Below are 20365 nucleotides of genomic sequence, written 5' to 3' on the forward strand. Positions count from 1 at the left end.
TCGAAAGGGAGAAAGGTAAAGCAAACAACACAAAACAACATTTTGAGCCATCCTATTCTGTGTCTGATGTCGATAAAAAGTCACTATTTCTTGATGATTCCCATGGGTAAAGGAAGCTAATCAAATCTTAGTACACATACACCACTCCGTCTTTATTGGAAATAACAAAACTGACAGCGATGCTTGGGGTAAAAGAGAAGGTACAGAAAAGATAAAATCATAAAAGTACTCCCTCACGGCAAGAGACAGTTGTATGAGGTGGTTCACATGCATCCTAATTTTTACACACATGATAAGAGACATGATATACTAAGCCACTCCTCCCACTTTCTTTTTCATGCAGATTCATCAAATCACCATGGAAACATGACACAAATCGGATAAGACTCAAAGACTATCTTGCTGTTCTCCGATGCAATCAGACCCTACAAGCAGAGCATCGAATTTGTGATGAATCCAAACTTGTAGACAGATGCCGGGTGAAAATTTGCAAAATATTCTCTCTGGCAGTTTTTGCCTTGCAGCAGTAGCATCGTTCAAGAGTGACATGGCTGAAGTTGGGTTGGATGCTGTCGGAATTCCATCTTCCTGTTTTTCCCGCATCATGATGATGATGATGTTGCAAACACAAACAATGTCTCGTCTATTTCACTTCCTCTCTCGAGAGATGCTACGAGATGAAAATGGTCTCGTCCTTGCGCTTCCTCTGCATGATGGTGCCGGGCTTGTTCTGGGCGTCGGGGTGGCTGGAGAGCTCCGGCGGACAGGAGGAGACGGGGCTGGAGACAAGGACCTGCTTCAGGTCGTAGAAGACGTTGCTGTCGTCCTGCGTCAGGAACGTGATGGCCGTCCCCGTCTTGCCGGCACGACCCGTACGACCGATGCGGTGGGTGTAGTCTGGGGACGGACGTTGAGAGGAGTAAAACGGAGTCAGGAGGAGAGTGAAAATTATTTTATACACAATTTCTCATCAGTATTTTGCCCTTTGACATACATTTGTTGTTGTTATTGTTAAGGAATAGTTCAAGATCAGAGTCATACGTTTATACATAAGTATATAGGGGGTAGACATGTGGTATTTGACATACCAACACTATTTGTTCTAGTATCTAAATCATTGTCCATTCTTCTAAGATATTTCCACCACTCATTTATCTGTTTCTCATTATAATTCCTTATTTCACTGACAGGCACAAAACCTTGAAGGTTTGGGGCTTCTTGTCTCACTAACAACATTTTGCAACACAAAAATGTGCACAAATCTACCAGAGACTTGAGTTTCCTATAGTCTTCCTGCAAGCACAGAGAATAATATCTGGTGATACATAATTCTTTTTCTCGGCCCAAAACGGACGAACAACTGCATCAAGAATAAACTTTGACCACATGCAGACTATTCCGTCTTCTTTACCTTCTATATTCTTGGCCATGTCGAAGTTGATGACCAGCGACACATTTCTGATGTCGATACCACGGCCTGCAACGTCCGTCGCAACCAGGATGTCCTTCAGTCCCGCTTTGAGACTAGCAAGAGCGTACTCACGCTGCTCTTGGCCCTTCCCTCCGTGAAGTGTTGTGGCATTGAACTGTGGGAGATCAAATCAATTGATAATGATTCCAAGAGAATGTAATTCTCCGCAAAGCAACTCATATTAAACCATTCAGGATGGACTGATTTTGCTACAACATGCATTTCCCATAGACACTTGCCCAAGTATATACGGGACTCGTCCTCAACGGGTTAACCCATTGAAGACTCGCAGGTGTCTATGGGGAAATATGTGTTACAGCAAAATCAGCTCGTCCAGCAGGTTGATATAACATGATAGCAAACAGAATAATATTGACCAAAACCATATTTTTCTGCTGTGAGACTCTCAAATGTACGTTTGCAAATGCCCAAGTATTAGTCGTTAATGAATATCTTTGATAATTCTATTGCAGAAAAAAAAAAAACATCTTGACCTCTTGACCTGCAGTCGTCAATGACAGTTTCACGTAAAGTCATAACCTACATACTGTACCACGCAATCGCAATATCAACAAGAACAACAGTTTTAATTAAATTGCTCTTGATGTCGAGCAACTAAGACAGGGTTGCATAGAAGCATGAGACAATAATCCTTTAGATATTCTTGTTGGTACTCCAGGACGGTTTGACTAAAAGTCAACACACATCACAGTGACCCATTACATAAACAACAGAAAACTAAACAACAAAAACATACAGTACAGGCAAGGACACAAGTCCCTAAAACTTATACATCCACCTTCTCCGGAAATATACAAGACAAGAGAGGAAAAAGGTTTCTAATCATAACTTACCCCCATTTTCTCCAGGGACTTGGCCAGGACATCCACACCCTTCTTCTGGTTGACGAAGATGATGATGGGCGGGTCAATGCCCTTCTCCAAGAGGCCGATCAGCTTGTGCCGCTTCTCCTGGTTGGACGTCATGTAGACGATCTGCTGCACACGCTCCGTCGGCTTGCCCACGGAGCCGATGTAGACGACCGCGGGCCGTCGCAGGTAGTTGCGAGCGATGCGCTCCACAGCCGGAGGCATAGTGGCCGTGAACATGACAGTCTGAATGGACGGGTGGTTGGGGGGGGGGGGGGGGGAGGGGAGAATAACAAGACCATGTGTTGCAAATATCATTCTTAGCAGTCGATTTGCCACATGAGCTATCCAGAGTTAAAAAGTGTCAGTAAATATGTCATGTGATCGTCATCAAAGGGTGTGCATCAACAAGGAACGGTTTAAATGCAGTTCTCTTCGGCTTACTATTAATGCCCAAAACATGCAAGACAATTTCATTTAATACCACGCTCTTACTGATCAATTATCCCTCTGGACATCGACTCATTAATTTTTTGCATCAGACTTTGTTATAATAAGATCACTTGGACAGATTCTGGTGTTGTTCTGGTTGTTACAGGAACTCTTTACTGCATTCAAAAAGGTTTACACGCAATAACTGGGAGAAATTCTTCCAATCAACTATTAGGAAACAGTCACTGGTTCCAAATATGATATTTATACTGCAAGCTTACAAGTTGAAGACTAGTCCCAGGTATACTTGGGCAGGTGTCTGTGGGAAATGCCTGATACAGCAAATCAGCTCGTCCTCAAAGGGGTAAAGCTTACATTGTACTTGTAATCTTTTTTCACATACCTCACAATTATACTGGTCCATGACTTTTGATTGTGTTTGACTGAAGAAAATATTTTAAATAAAATCAAGTTTGTTTCTGTTGCAATAGAATCTCATTCACCAAACTAAACAATCAGCTTGACAAGGTGCATCCTTACTTGTCTGTATTTCTTCTTGGAGGCAAAGTTTGCCAGCAGTTTGGACGTGTCTTCTGCCTCCTCAGTGTCTGGCTTCTGGTTGTTGACTGGAAGGTAGTCCAGAATCTTCTGGACGTCCGGCTCAAAGCCCATGTCAATCATTTTGTCAGCCTGACAGGGACAGAACACAACAACAACAACATAAAGACTGATATTACATCACGGTGGCAGCTGATTATTCCAGCTCTGCACATAGCAACTACATAGCTTTTTTTCACAGTCTCAATTCTGGGCATTTAGAAAAATTTCTCTGATCTTAATGAATAAAAGTTACAAATCATGACAACAGATTATCGAAGTTGACAGTCCTATAGTATAAAGTAAATGTCTACCTACAAGTTTAAACAACACTTACAATGTATAATGGCTTTTAATAGACAGGCATTTGATAAAAAAAGAACAACCTTGGATCATTTCTTCTTTAAGTTTGGTCCCTTCCCATTGATGTACCTTATCATATCTGTATAAAACAGAATCTCACCTCATCCAAAACGACGTAGGTGCACTGGCTGAGTACCAGGTACCTGTTCTCCAGCACGTCGATGAGACGACCGGGCGTGGCGATGACGATCTCGCACCCCAGGCGGAGCTTGAAGCCCTGGTCCTCGCGGGAGATACCTCCGATGATGGAGACGGTCCTGATGCCCAGGGGCTTGCCAAACTTGATGGTCTCCTCCTCAATCTGCTGGGCCAGCTCACGGGTCGGGGCCAGGATGATAGCATAAGGGCCCTGGTCTGCATCCTCCTCTCTGTGGGCCGGGGGAAAGAATTGAAGAACATATTAACCCATTGAGGACTAGTCCTGAGTATACTTGGGCAGGTGCCTATGGGAAGTGCGTGTTGTAGCAAAATCAGCTCATCCACAACAGGTTAACAGCTACAACTCTATAAATACAGTCAAACCTGTTTACAGTGGCCTATAAATACAGAAAAGAGTGGCCATCATAAACAGGTGACCACTATAGACAGGTTATCAAACATTTGGAGCGCATTGCATAAACATGTATAGTGTATGTACGTGTTTTATGCGTTGAAAGATGGCATTATTAATCCCATTTGCATGGCAGGTGAATGCAGTGGTGGCAATCACTGAACTACTGTCATACGCCAAATATTTCGCGAGATTTTTATTTTTGCAAATTTCGCTAATCAAGTGCTATACGCAAATTTAAAGACACACAAAAATACTGACTCTGATCTCGACCATGAATGTCATACACAAGCATACACTTTCTCCATTTAGTACTGCACTCCATGATCGCGAATTCGACCACTTGCGAAATCGTCGGGAAGTCCCAATTTGCGAAATACTAGACTCGATGAATATGTTGTGTATACAGTATTTGCTATGCATGATTGGCATGGCTGCAAAGCAGAAAAATACACTGAATTTTGGGATACGCTCACTTTTACTTTTGAACGAGTTTCATGTCTTGTGAAATGCATGAAAATTTCCACACTGCGAAAATGTCAACTTTGACAATATGAAATTGAAGAGAATACATGAAAATAAGCTTACATACTTTCTACAAGATTTATTCAAAGATTTAAAGATCTATCTCAAAACAGCTAGCACATTACTGTTCTGGTTCCAAAGACATGTTTGGCGTGCGCCTATATCCTCCAAGTCATGTAATTGTGGCAATGTCTGCATAAAAATGTACATCTCACAAAAGAATCTGCATATGCGAGTGAGTAACACGGCTACACATTCCAGCTGACTCGATTTGTGCTTGCTCTTTCTGCCTATTTGCAATCACCGGTGACATGATATTGTTTGAGAATTGGAATAAGACATCATGGCACTATCTTTATCTTGATTATTCATACCTTTTGATCTACAGACCTGAGGCATAGCATGCGCTTCCATCTCTGCAAAGTGTTTTTTTTTTACGGCAGGGTAGGGAATATTCTCAGGCTGCACAGACATCCACAGTTTAAACTATCACATGGAGTACTGGAATGTAAGGATGCACATAAAGGCTGAGAGATAAAGCTCCCTGGGGGTCAAATCCAGGTGAAACACCTGGCTGTCTGAAGAGCTCACCAGCATACCTTTCTATTTTTGGAAGAGTGGTGATCCAGACCAGCAGAGGAATGAGGAAAGCAGCCGTTTTACCAGACCCCGTCTCGGCCACACCGATGACATCACGGTTCTGCAGACCAATGGGGATTGCCTGCCGCTGGATTGGTGTTGGATCCTGTGGAGGGGGGGAGGGGTCAGAGGAGGAGGGAGGAGGGGGGAGGAGGGGGACAGATCAAAGAGAATGTTGGCATATTTGGGAGTCCCAAGTTTTAATTGCATTGCACACGTTTGATACTGACATTATTGACAAAAGTGTGCCTAAGGCACATGTACAACCTCACTTGTGAATGAATGTCTCACATCGAGACACATAGGCCCACATAAATTGTACCTATATACTTACATGAATACAGATACATAATTACATCAACATGATGCTTTTAAAGTGCATAAGACTGTCATTGCATCTTTACACACATAAAAGAGGAAACATAGGACAGAAAGTTGCTATAAGAGATATACATAAGACATTCAAAATGCTTTTTGAATTAATATGTTGCCAGGACAGATTTAAACTTTGGTGTTAAGGAAAAGTCCTTCAAATTAGATGGGCTACATAAATGTGTCTACAAGGCTTCCTCCTGAGCATGTATTGTAAACTGCTAAATGTAATCGATCTCACAAATAAAGTCACTCTCGGTAAGCCCCCCACAGATCGTACCCACCTTGTATCCAACTTCCTTAATGATGTCTTGAATGTGCTGGGGCAGGCCGGCCTCGTCCCAGAAGCGGACGGGGTGCGGGATGTGGCCACCTTTGGTGGAGATGTTGAAGTCCTCGCGGAAGATGCGCCAGTCGCGGTCCATCATCTCCGCCAGCTTCTTCTGCTTCCAGTGCCGTTCATCCCACTTCTGCTTCTCCTCCTTCTTTTTCTGCTTCTTCAAGCGATTCCTGCAGGGGGGGGGGGGGGAAGGGGAGAAGGCAGGGGAGCGAGGAGTGAGGAAAACAGATTGATTGGTAGATGAGCTACTGAGGTATATTTGTCACCCATGAAAAAAAGAAACATGCTGGAAGAAAGAAACAGGCATTAACCTACTGATACTGCTAAATCCCTACCCTTAGCCGAACCATTATCTATCAATCACATCTAGTCATATCTAGAAATACACAAGAGCTAATCCACATCTTCTTTGTTACCTATGAAAGCAATAATAATGATAACGACTTTGTAAATAACAACAGAAATCTAATAATGATGATAACGATAATGACTGTATCATTGTCTTCATTACTATTACCTCCGTGATTATTGTCACTTGTACTAGTAGCAGTGGTAATGAAAGTAGTAGTAGTGGTAGTGTTGGTGTTAGTAGTAGTAGTAGTAGTAGTAGTAGTAGAAGTAGTAGTAGTAGTAGTAGTAGTAGCAGTAGTAGTACTAGTAGTAGTAGCAGTAGTAGTACTAGTAGCAGTAGCAGTAGTAGTACTAGTAGTAGTAGCAGTAGTAGTAGTAGTAGTAGTAGCAGTAGTAGTAGTAGTAGTAGTAGTAGTAATGGTAGTAGTGATGGCATTAGTGGCATTAGTAGTAGTAGTAGCAGCAGTAAAACTGTACTAGTTGAAGTAGGAGTAAAATCAGTATTATCACCAACATCATCATGAAGATCACCACTGTTGCTGACAAAAGTCTGCTGCTGGGGTCAGCACTTACTTTTCTTGCTCCTTTTCCTGCTGTGACCGCCTCTGGTCCAGGATGTCCTGGTAGAACTTGGAGGTCTTCTTCTGGGCCTTGATGTCGATGCCGGCGATGCTGCCACGCCCATAGAGCTGAATCTCGTGATGCTCCTTGTAGCTGTGGTAACAAAATAACAATTGAATGAAAGGGCTTCTTGATCATAGAATTCCAGTGAAATGGCAACCTTTGCTTGATACATGAAACAATTGCTACCACATTTTTTTTCCCCGAAGGCTTTACTCAGCATGATTCAGAGTCATAACATTGAATTAATCCTTAATTTGGGAATATATGACTGAAGAAAACAATTCCCCTTTCATGCATTTGTGTGGTAATCACGACTGTATCACGCATATGTAAACAAACAGCTTTATATAATCTCTCTCATTCACGTCTCGAGTTGCACATTTCTTTCTTGATCAGGCAACAAGAACATTGGATGACAATCATGGTAAAGATTGAAGTACCACATGCTCACTATAGCTTGGCTCTGGCAACCCAAGCAACTGCAGCATTTTCAGCCTTTAGTTGTTGGAAATATTACCAGCATTCTGCAAGCAAAAGGCCTGGACTATGAACCCATCATTTCCTAGAAACAACATTCTTGAAGTTACTGTATCATCTTTCTATCATAATTTGTACTATTCATTGTGCATGTTTCATTCCACAGGGGAAAAAAAATTGATAGTGCCTTCATCTGGTGAGAAAACATGACATTTGTGTCAGAGCCTTTTTTCTTCACATACGATAGATTTTAAAAATACTGAATTTAGGAAAATGTGCTACTATTTCTCTCTCAAACTGGCAAATTTTGGTCAATTTCTTTCTGATCAGAGTGCGAACTTCATGAACCAAAGCCATTCCATCCAATTTTTCTCTAATACATGATACACAATTCCTTTACAGCAAAATTCAGAGGTGCCAATGTAACAATAGGGTTTTAACCAGCAAAGTTCCCTGTTATAAGGCCCTAAGAGGAGTAAGAGAATGACAGAGGTGTCTTACAGTGGGTTGTAGTCAGCAGACGTGTCTTCACCTGGATCCCAGTCAAAGACAAATTTCCTGTCGTTCAGGCGACGTACTCTCCGCTTCTTCTTAATGATACCAAGATAGCGGTCCTGCATGGAGTTGAAATTGAACAAAATATTATAAAAGTGGAAACTTTTGCAGATTTCACGTAACCAGAAACTGGTGCGAAAATAAAAGCACACAAATATTTTTGCTTGTCATAGGTATCACTATGTAATGTCTTGATACTGGGAAATTAAAAAACACACAAAATTTATCTTACTCTGCAGAAAGCGAAACAAATTCTCACGCGAAAAAAAAATCCACTTTCACAGTAGTGCAAATGAAGAAATGACATACGTATAGCGTTTTCTGTACAAGGAAGTTTGTAAGAAAACAGTATAGAATGTTGGTTGGTATCCTTTCGTTTGGCTAACCTTTATCAAAACACACACACAGAAAAGAGATATCCTATGAATATATCTGATATGAATATATATATATATATATATATAGTCAAACCTATCATAGCGACCACCTGTATATAGCAGCCACCTCCTGTATACGACCACTAAAAACAGTTCCCTTTGAGAGAGAAGGCATGTTACAGAACATGTCTACAGCAGCCACTTGTTAAAAATGGCCACTTTTTCCATCTCCCTCATCTACAGTAACAGATTACATGAAAATGTGGCTATCTTAGGCTGCGTTTATCAACTTTCCCCTGTTTAAACGGCTTTCCAAAGCCCTTTCCAAAGCCCTGTACTATTAATGTGCCGCTTGTTTTCTAAGAAGGGACGCCGAAAAGCAATTACCATCATAAAGACTTATCTTCCTTTGAGAGTAATGAGTCATGATGCAATGCCACATGAATCAATTGTCTTCCTATCTGTGAGGCAGCTCCAGTTTAGCACATAATTCAAACATTTCTTAGTGGCGGCATGAGACTTTGGCTGCGTTTATCAACTTTCCCCTGTTTAAACGGCTTTCAAAAGTCGTTTCCAAAGCCCTTTCCAAAGCCTTTTCCAAAGCCCTTTAGAACGGATTCCAAAATAGTTGCGTTTATCAACTCTCTTCGCGAACACGATAACCGGCCTGTCACTGCACAGCAGCTGCATTGCGCAATTCGACCCGAGGAGAAGAGGTCATATAAGGCGTGCATTGTTTGTAACTGCAGTACAATACTACAAAGCCGTTTCAAAACAGCTTTGCATTTATCAACTTCAAAAGGCTTTTACAAACAGGTTTCTGAAAACCTGTCTAGGAAGCCTGTTTGGAAAGCCACAAATTTGCGGCTTTTGAAAAGGCTTTCCGAAAGGGCTTTCAAAACAGCTTTGCGTTTATCAACTCGTAAAAATTCCTTGAAAGCTGTTTGGAAAACCTGTTTCTGCCAAGAAAGGGAGAGTTGATAAAAGCACCCTTTCGAAAAGGCTTTCCAAAAGGGCTTTCAAAACAGCTTTGCGTTTATCAACTCGTAAAAATTCCTTGAAAGCTGTTTGGAAAATCTGTTTCTGCCGAGAAAACGCACCCAATATCAGCTCAAATCAACTGAGCTCTACAATGTATGCATCCTTCAGAACAATGAAATACTGTTAATGCAGAAATTTGAGCAGTACATCAATTTTCATGTATTTCGCACTACTTTTGGCTAGTTTGAATCTTAAAACCTGCAAAAATATCTGTACAATTTTCTCTGCACATTTTGAATGAGTTGAAAATTGTGCAGTGCAAATTCAAGAACCCACGAATATGGATTTGAAAGAATATATCGTCTATTCACCCATCTGCACAACATGAGGGTTTACCATGAGATTGCTGCACAGCCCTGGTAAGTACCTCTCTCTAGATAAAATCAAAGTGAATTTGTACACAAATAATAGAAAATAATGTGGAAGATCCTGCTCCACCCACTTTATGTCAAAGCCCTTAAGGTAGGGTAATTTCTCCTCAAGGACCTTTTGACTTCACTCACTGTCGCTCACTAATATCTGAAATATGGAGAAGGAAATTCCCAAGGGAAATTTGTTTTTCCTCATTCACTGACGCAATTTCCCATCGCGCTCTGTATCATAATCAGGGGCCTTGCTACATTTTTGGAACAGACGATTTGATCAGACTTGATTAGATGTGATGGCGGATTTATTCCTACCTTGATGGCCTGTTTTTCCTTCACTTCATCCCTAGACAGCTTCTCCTCCTCCATGTTGTCATCCCTCATCCTTCTCTCTCTCCGCTCTCTTCGTTCCTTCTCTCGTGGATCCTCTGTTACAGACAAATTTACAGATTGAAGGCTGAGTGAGACTGTGCAAATGATCATAACATTACCGAGCTCTTGTCTTTCATTCATTCATTCATTCATTCAAGCGTATGGCACAGTGTGCCTGGTCAATACCATTTGCCGATTAATGCTAGTCACCTGGGACGAACCATGAGGGGTCAGCATCATTTACCTGTTTTTTTTTTTGTATGGGTGGGTAGGGGGACCACTTCACCAGGTTGGCACATTGCTCTTTGAGATGAATGAATGAAGTGGGATCTTTTATATGCGTGTGTCATGGTGAACACACACATGGGACCTCCATTTAATGTCCAATCTGAGGGACAGAGTGTTATGCCTCTTACTAGAGGGGATGGAATGTCTACACACAACATTGCTCAGTGAGACTCCGGAATTGAACCCGGTACTCTTGGATGTGAAGGTAGATGCGCTACCGACTAAGCCATATCCCTGCCCTTGCCTCCAAAGTAGCTGGATTACAGGCGCACGCCACAACGCCCATCCAGCTCTTGTCTTCTTATGAAGAGGATGGAATGAAGGAAACAAAATCTTTAAACTTTTTTAATATCTGAGTCATCAGTACGCATACATGCATTGACAGTGTTAATGAAAGCAATACATTTTACTCTTTTTTTTTTAATACAAATATCCAAACCATCTCACAACCGCACATACAGATATCTAATTGCCTGAAAGTGCTTCTTAAACGAATAAATCTGCACAGAAACTACACGGATGGCAAACATGAACACACTGGCCCACATTGTGGGCATAGGTCGATGGTCAATAGGGGGTTACAAACTGACTTCAACCCTACATGTATGGAATAGGGTGATGCTGTTGTTTGTTTTGCGTGTGGTGTTTTTTTTTCTCTCTCTTTTCTTACCTCTTGACTGTTGAACCATCTTAACAAAGACATTCTGCTTCTTTAAATCAGCCTTTAGGAAGAAGCAATTGAAACTTTTTTCAACACTCTATGGGCTACGGTGATACTTTAAATACTGCTCTTACCTCTTGACTGTTAAGCAATCTTTTAAAAACTATACAAGCAATTGAAACTTAATTCAAAACATGGATTACAGTCATGCTTCTGTTACTTCTCCTACATGTTGACTATTGAGCAATCTTGTCAGTCATTGTACAGTTGTTGTATTCTTAATAGCCTCAAAGAAGAAACGATTCAAACCGTATTCAACACTCTAGGGGCTAGGCTGATACTTCATATATTTCTCTTTAAACAAATTGACTGTTGAGCATTTTTTTTTCCAAAATTGATCTGCATTTTCTTAAAGCCTCTAATAAGAAGCAATTAAATCCTAATTCAACACTCTTTGGGTTTGGGTGATACTCAGGATACTCCTCTCACCCATTGACTGCTGAGCGATCTTCTCAAAGTCGTTCTGCTTCTTCCTGGCCTCCTCCGTCGCTGCCCTCTGGGCATCCACTGCCTCCTGTCTCCGCTGCAGGGCAAGCTTGGCTCGCTCCTCCTTGCTGAGAAACTTGGGCTGAGATCGGGTAAAAAACAAGAAGAGGAGCAGATGAAGGACAACTCACACAAATGGTTGGAGATCAAGGGATCATGGTTGTAACATGCTGCAATCTTTTTTTCTTTTTTTTTGTGGGGGGGGGGGGGTTCATTCTTGACTCTAGTCACCAGCAACAACCCTAGATTGTAGATTGTTTACACGTGCCTGATTTACCCTACTATTTATCCTGTGTGACAAACATACCAGTTGGTTTCTAAATATACAATACTGGTACTTTTATTGCGTACATCAGGAACAGTCATAGCTGCTCACCATGATCGTTAGTCTATAGCATTGAGGCCGTGGGAAGACACATTTAAAAGCTGGTGTAGATCCATCAAGCTTTCATTTGGTATCTACAAACATCATCACAAAGGTTTGCCTGTACTTCAAGTCAGTCAGTATGTTTGCAGTGTGGCACATGTTGATCAAGTTCATGCGTATGGCTTTAAGAATGCCAAATTGTTTTAATGAATCCATTGTCATTCTCCAACCAAAGACATGCATAGGGTCATGCTGGTATAACACATGCTCAGTCTTCTGAATATGCTGTTTATTTTACCTTAGCAGCTTTTCTCTACTCCTGCACTGGCTACAATGCATGTACATGTAGTCTTACAAGACATGATGACTTGCATGTTCAATAACACAGAAGTACCTGGCACTCTAAACTTTTCTTGAAATGTCTGAAATCACATTTACTGAATATGCCATATATGTGGTGAGTCTAATTTTTCACTCATTGAGACTTCCCTACAATTTCGCAAGTGGTAAAATTCACAATTGTGGAGTACAGTACTGAACAGAGAAATGTATGCATGCAAACCACATTCAGACATTCACACAGTTATTATTTTCATATGTTTTTAAATTTGTGAAAAGCACCCAACATGTAAAATTCATGTAGAAAAAAACCTCACGAAATATATTGCGTACACAGAACTTTGCCTCAATTTCCCAGATCTGCTTTTATGGTATCATTTCTCTACAAAATAAACATACATGTAGGAGTGAGGTTGGGTTTCGCTGTGGGTCCTTCACAGATTGGGCAAATTGTTGCTTACATCACTGGCACGAGTTGCACACCACACTTCGATCAGCAACATTCATTTCATGGCCACATTCAAAGGTTACCCTCTTGGAAAAAATATTAACTGCTCATCCTAACAGTACTGAAACAAAACCTATCATTCCAGCACATATAAGGAAGTTCAAGGACTTACTCTTAAACTGACAGAAGATGGATTTTCACACTCTCATAGGAAAGTGAATTACTGGGATGGTATGAACAAAGTTGAGACACACATTTATTCTCATACAAACTCTCCCCCCCCCCCCCTACACACACACCCACAAATACTGTAAAAGAGGGAATTTTTGGGCAAGTAATTTTTATGAATATTTAAAAAGTTATGAATTCATGAAGATTACTCCAGTTGTGATGTCACATATGTAGAGTGATATAAAGAAAACATACAGAGAATTCCACAATGACTCTTTCCAGAAATATAGAAATATGGTGAATTCTGTTTACATTTTCTTAATATCATCATCATCATCCTGTAATAAGGTCACAAACTGTTGCAGTCTTCTCATCCAGTGATGGCAGCACTGAAACTTTAACAATTCATAACTTTTGAACAGATTGTCCGATTTTCCTCAAACTTTCACTGATGTGCTCTACTAATATCGCTGTATTCACTAAATCCACACATTTATTTGGGTGAACCTGTCCTTCAACTCTTTAGTTTACGAGCCATGTTCGCACGCCCAACTCAGTCGACGGCATGTCAACGTTGCATATTCCACTCACATGCACAAGCCCGCCCAAAACAATCGATAAATCACCAAATGCCGCAGTACAATGAAAGCTTTACTCACAATTCCATTCCTGTCACGTGTAGCTTACATTTTATATGGTGATTGACTATCAAGGGGTGTTCCTCACTGGAATTGGCAGTACAATCTAATTTTTCTGTCATGGTTTGTATGCAAAAGTCATGCCTCTTACACAATAATTTAGCTCACTGGTAATTTGAAAGGAGAACAATAATAGATTTGTCGTACCATTTACATTAAAGCAAAACTTGGCATTTTCTCTACAACTTTGCTCATTATATGTCCAGGGTAACAGAAATCTATAAAAGTTACATAGATTTTAAAAACAATGTTTTTTAAGCATGACAACATTGCTCTCTTTTAACAATGTGGCACACAGGGGGTTTACACCATGCCAGATAAAGAGTTAAGGAGCTAAAAAGGGCCTGCTCTAGCTGGAAATACCTTAGACAGGGCTTCCTGCTCAGCGTTCTTCCGAGCAATCATCTCCTCCAGAGACAAGGGCTGTTTCTTGTTGGACTTCTCGCCCTCCTCCTCCTCCTCATCTTCTTCCTTCTTCACACTGTAAGGGAGTTTTTAAACAATACCATTAGTATCAATCCACGTACCATATATCTGTTCGCAAAAAAGGAAATACACCATTTCTTTTTGCTTCTTCGCCAATTCTGCACAGAGCCGTTCCTTAATCATAAGTTACGCTTCTTGAATCAATTTTGGGCTTCAGTTTCTTGACAGCCACTCTACTGCCCCCATTATTGCATCTCTACCATAGAGAGATCCCAAGCTACCAATGAAAATTGAGGAACATTCAACATAACAGCAGCATGCCCATATCATATAATCTGATAACGGAAGCAGTCTGACAGTACCGCAATAAAAATCGATGATACACTGAACATATCAACATATTTCAATAAAACTGTGTGGTACTGCCACCAATCAAACAACATATTCTAGAGAATGAGCACATAGAACATTGATGCTGGGAGAAAGAGAAAAATGCCCACATGGAACAATAGTGAAACTATTAGTCAGCAATACTACAAATAGACTTCAAACTCTGATTTGTTTCACAGATTGGCAAACATTTTTAAGTAATTTGCAATAATTTTTTTTTTTTCATTCATGCAGTGCATATCTAACCTGGGCTACTCTGTAAATACTGTAGTCTCAACTAATTTCGCCCTCTTCTGTGATTCTCTGGTGGAATATCATACAGCTTCCATGCTCAGTAGGCCTACATACAATTAATTGTTTTTTAACTATGCACATGAAGATTAAAATACTCTTAGAGTTGCAACTCACTGTACAACAACTTATACTTTTAAATTTTAATCAAAATAGTGTAATTGCTATGATTCTAATAAATTAACAGTAACATACGAACAGGAGTGAATTTACTGGAATATATTCACAAAAATGTAATTTTGGTGTAATTAAGAACTGAGCTATTGCATACTTTAAAATGTGCTACTAAACTTATTTTACACATGACAAATGTATCTTGTTGGATTATTTGGATACAGGAAGGTAGGAGAATTTGGAAAAAAGAAAAAAAAGATGCATTTTTTAGCCAATAAAATGAATTACCTTTTTGACTTGTGACTTGGTGACTTTGAGCGCCTTGATCTGTCTCTCTTCCTGTCCCGATCCTTGTCCCTGTCCCGATCCCGATGTCGGTCACGATCTTTCTCTGACCGCCCCCGGTCACGGTCGCGATCGCGGTCATGCCGGTCCTTGCGGTCCCTGTGGCGGTCACGGTCTACTTCGCGGTCGCGGTCTCGATCTCTGTCTCGGTCACGGCTGTGATCGACGTGTCTCTCACGATCTCGATCCCTCGATGACATCTTAATCGCAGAATATGCCTACAAATTGTATACCCCAACAAGGTGTGAGAGTAAAACATTATGATGATGTGATTGGAACCTACAAACTGTATGAATGAACAGTAGACACTTTTTTTTTTCAAATATGGATACTTTAAAGTACAAAGACAGCGTATTTCAGTTTCTGGGGATTTAGAATGGCACGACTGCATCACTACCTCATCTGACTTTCAATCAATTTTATAGGAAATGGTGGGACTGCAAGTTTCCTCCTATTAATTTAGTTCTTCCTTTTACGGTACAGTGCACCCCCAATTTAACGAACACAGTTATAACGAAATTCCGGTTACTGTTTGAAGTAAAAATTCAGGCCGCAACATTATCCACTCTATGTATTCTTATTGTTTAGTTGTTCGGTTATAACGAAATTTTGATATAATGAAAGAAAACTGCCAGTCCCGGGGACTTTGTTACAACAGGAGTCCACTGTATCAGTCTGCACATGTAGTAGTCTTGAACACTATCAGTAGTAGTTGATACAAAAGCAATGAAAATGTGAAAAATAAAAGGCATAATATTGTGACATATATTTTCTAGATCTCTATCATATCCCATTCTGAACAGTTTTCCAGCATTAAGAATGACTTGCCACTGTTCAATTCAAATCTACAAAAAGAAGAGACATGAAATCATGACAACATTTAATACCACGACTAAAGCTGTCTAACTGTAAAAATGACAGAAATAGGACGAAGTACAATGTATTAATAGAAATGGGGAAACAAGAAAGATTAGTACTTTTGCACGACTGAATTGTTTTAGCGTACATAGATGTCGTGAATGCCACCAGGAGCTATCTAACCCTTGCAAGCACGTCCATTATTTTTCATGCACAGCTTGCCAGAAAATCGGCTCAGGTGTTACACCACAAGCAATAACAAGGGTATATAATTTTACGACTACCGTGTGCTTAAAGCACACGATAGTCGTAAAATTTGATCTGTTTTCATCGTTGCAAAGTTAATTTGTGCCACTTTTTTCCCATCAATTTTGTGAAATTACATGTTTACAATGTACATTGTATCTCGTAATCGTATCTCGAATTTCCCCACAGCACTTCTCTGACTCTGAGCTGCAGTAACCAATCTACGCTACCTACAGATAGCCTAAACCAGGTCAGAAGAGCAAATGCTCATGCCTACTGCAAGCACAGTAGCATGCCAAATGATGCCACTCTGTACTCATGTAGCTCTGCAAATGGAGAAAATCAGGGGGTCTTTAATGCTGTATTTCGCAGAAATAATCTGAATAATAGCAGATTTATATCTACAATACATTTTTTTTTAAATTAAATTTTGCTATTAAACTTGTTAATCGTTAATTTAAATGTCTCTATTCTAGACAGAGTGCAGACCATTGTCATTGATTGTCAAGGCCTCGACCTATTTGTAAACTTTACATTGCCTCGGAAAAGGCTAGATAGAAATAGAATCCAGTTTGTAGACTAAATTACATTTTCAGGCATAAATAGATGGGGTGGAGTACCTCAGGCTGCACTCATATTAATTCACACGATTGTCGATACCTACGTCTACGATTACGAACACGAGACTCCGCTCCGATCCCGAAAGTAAAACCAATGCAATGCCATGGAAGCTCTACACTGTAGACTAGTCTGGCCTAGCTTGTTTATACCATTGTTTACAGTGCAGGCCTCCGCACAGCCGGAGCCAGCAGCTCAGCTCAGTCAGTCAGAGTCAGACTCAGACATTTAACGTTAGAGATTATGTCACTGTCGCTGATTGTCAGTGCACACAAGACCAAAAGACCCAGCTGGAATAGCAATAGATGGGACTGTAAAATTTACATTGCACCGAGTTTAGACTTTTAACATTGATTTCGAACCAAAAGCTGAGGAACTTGCGACTTGAAATATCTGTTACACACTTACACAACTATGAAGTTCTTGCTGCAGTAAGTTTTGTTCAAAAGTCGAGCAGTAAACCCTTTCGATTCGCGGAATTTCACGTTCAACGAGAGGACAACAACACTTGTTGGGGTTAACATAACCGCAGCAGCGACCCCATACGGACAAATACGTACCGTAAAGGTACAGCGCCCCGCGACGGGGTTAGGGTTAACACGACGATTCCTAAACGTAGCTACAGAGGGCGCTCAGCGCAATAAATAGAAGAAAAAAAAAACGAGAAAAAAAAAAATCAATGAGAAGAGGGGCAAGGGGGGGGGGGGGAGATTTTTTTTTTCCTAACAAACTGTTTAAAGTTACTGAAACCCTTGCATCTGATTAGCTACGAGCAAATATCGGACAAAATACTTGATGAGATGTCCCCTGAGTTGAAAAAGTAGCGCCAGTATGATGTGTTCAGAAACTCTTTGATTTAAAATAGTACACTGCTGCCAAAGCACGCGCGTTGTCGCTCACAAGACTCGAAAATTAGGCATCGTCATAAAACAAGCAAAATCTATGCAATGCAACTGAGCACAATTAACACAAACACACACACACACACACAAATGTGTGGAAGTGTGAACAGCTATGAAAACAACAGAATTTCCTGATTTTTTTAATCACTGTATAGGAAAACATAGTTTGAAAAAGGAGGACCATTCACAAAATCATATTTTTCATTTTCATTTCATTTATTTTATTTCGGACAAAGATATAATTACAGTACAATATTTTGCGTAATTACACAAAATCAATACAACACCGTAATAAACGAAACTCGAACCAACTGAAGTACAATAAATGTAACTTCGATCGATGAAAATACAAATCAAAATTGCCGGAAATGGAGAAAAGCAGAGCTTGTATTTTGAAGACACCTCAAACGAGCAAAGCAAGTTGGTCAAATACAGTCAAACGAAGAATCGTAAGACAGATGCCAGCTTTAATGCATGGACCCAGTCATCGAAAGAAGGCGCTGGAGACTGAGGATCGGTCTGGAAAGAACAAGACAGCATTATCGAAATAGCACTTGTACTGGACTCCAGAAGGGAGGAGGAAGAGGAAGAGACCCATCTTGAGCACCTCAAGGACCATCACGGAGAGAGAGTTATAGCGAGGGACCAAAACCATGCCAGCCCTAGTTGGGGACACTACAGCGCCAGCCCCGGCCATGAACAGAGCCACGAATGGAGGAAGTTTTGCAGTTGCTGCCTATACGTTCCTACCGGCATAATGAACAGTGAGATTCAGTTTCAATGTAATATTTCATTTCCAGCAAATATGTGAAGTAACAAGCAATCAATTTCAAAATGCTGCAGACACATCTCTAGAAGTACAAAAACTTGTGACGAGTGTGCCCTTAACATAAATGAGTATGACATTTATGCAGTAGGCCTATCATAGTACAAAAGATATATGTATATATACATATTATACATACAGATGTTGAGAATTCACGCATTGGCTCCAATATTACGAAGAATCAAGAAATAAACCGGTAATGCATTTATTTTGCCAATAAAGAATTAGTTTATTCGACTCGAATTTTCGGTGGCCTCCACCTTCTTCAGGAGTCTCGACAATGACGGTACCCAAAACAAATTGAAGGTACCAAAATACAAATTGAATTGCAACCAAGTCTGTATATGAGTGCGCGCTTTGTGTTTTGGTACCGTAACCGTCATTGTCGAGACTCCTGAAGAAGGCCACCGAAAATTCGAGTCGAATAAACTAATTCTTTTTTGGCAAATAAATGCATTACCGGTTAATTTTTTGATTCTTTATATATCTATATAATGTGTGTGTGTGTGTGTGTGTGTGTGTGTGTGTGTGTGTGTGTATGTAAATAGACATACATATTATATTATATGCAAAACCGCGGTATGGTTTTCCTGGTCAATTTCAAACTTTCTCCATGTAATTTAAAACACCGAGCAATCAATTTTGTCTGACATGGATCCTGGTAAGGGGAAAAAATAAAATTCGCCTTCAAAATCAACAATGGAGTGATCAAATTGTTCTTTGACACAAAAAGTAAACGTATGGTAAAAAAATGTTTATCTTGATTAGAATTCGTCCATATGAATAATTTTTTTCTTAGCATGCAACCGAGGATGAATATCTTGAAATAGCTGCAATCAAATAGAAAACTCAAAGGGGGGGGGGGGGGGGAGACTCTCGTATACTGAGTAGGGGAGAGTTGGTCTATATCAACACTCGGATGATACGGTGTACTTCTTTTCGTGTAAAGTCTTACTGGAAATTTGATCTCTTCTGGGGACTTTTTTTTAAAGGTCTATGTTTCGGTTCGGTTGCCATGTATTTTAAATGCATCTTAAATTCATTGCATGTAATAGACCTATTTGAAGACATCGGCCCGAATTCACGAAGGTGGTACAAATGAAACTATGGTTTAAACCATGGACAAAAACCATGGAGCGCCAAGTGTCGCATGGAATATGTCGTTACGAAATCAGTCATTTCGTCGATGAAATGATTATTTTGTAACGAAATGACAACATTTTGTAACTGAATGAACATTTCGTCCACGAAGTGATAATTTCGTTAACGAAACGGTCATTTTGTCGACGAAATGACCAATTTCGTAACGAAATATTCCGTGCGACACTTGGCGCTCCATGGTTTTTGTCCATGGTTGAAACCTTGGTTTTATTTGTACCACCTTTGTGAATTCGGGCCATCAAGTTTAAAACACCCTATGATGTGAGATCATGAGAGTGATTGTTATATACAAGCCTAACGTTATAATTGCTTTACAAAGAGATTTGAAGAAAAAGAAAAGACGAAGAAAA

At 40.3% G+C, this 20365-nt stretch overlaps 1 protein-coding gene across 1 annotated transcript; it reads right to left on the reverse strand.

Annotated features, from left to right (window-relative positions):
- LOC139720874 (probable ATP-dependent RNA helicase DDX23) lies at positions 1 to 17637 on the reverse strand. The gene is made up of 14 exons (XM_071632207.1): positions 17535 to 17637; positions 15348 to 15622; positions 14202 to 14319; positions 11759 to 11897; positions 10264 to 10376; positions 8112 to 8224; positions 7083 to 7223; positions 6103 to 6328; positions 5407 to 5552; positions 3833 to 4100; positions 3313 to 3462; positions 2326 to 2586; positions 1412 to 1586; positions 1 to 897 (listed from the first exon to the last, which is right to left on the reverse strand). The coding sequence occupies exons 2-14, from the start codon at positions 15602 to 15604 to the stop codon at positions 671 to 673; spliced, it is 2334 nt and encodes a 777-aa protein (XP_071488308.1). The 5' UTR covers positions 15605 to 15622; positions 17535 to 17637; the 3' UTR covers positions 1 to 670.
- Between the last annotated feature and the right edge of the window lie 2728 nt (positions 17638 to 20365).

The sequence above is a fragment of the Diadema antillarum genome, unplaced genomic scaffold (assembly GCF_040938485.1).
Source record: "Diadema antillarum isolate AM-2024a unplaced genomic scaffold, OU_Dant_1.0 scf00000134, whole genome shotgun sequence".
NCBI classification, from domain to species: domain Eukaryota; kingdom Metazoa; phylum Echinodermata; class Echinoidea; order Diadematoida; family Diadematidae; genus Diadema; species Diadema antillarum.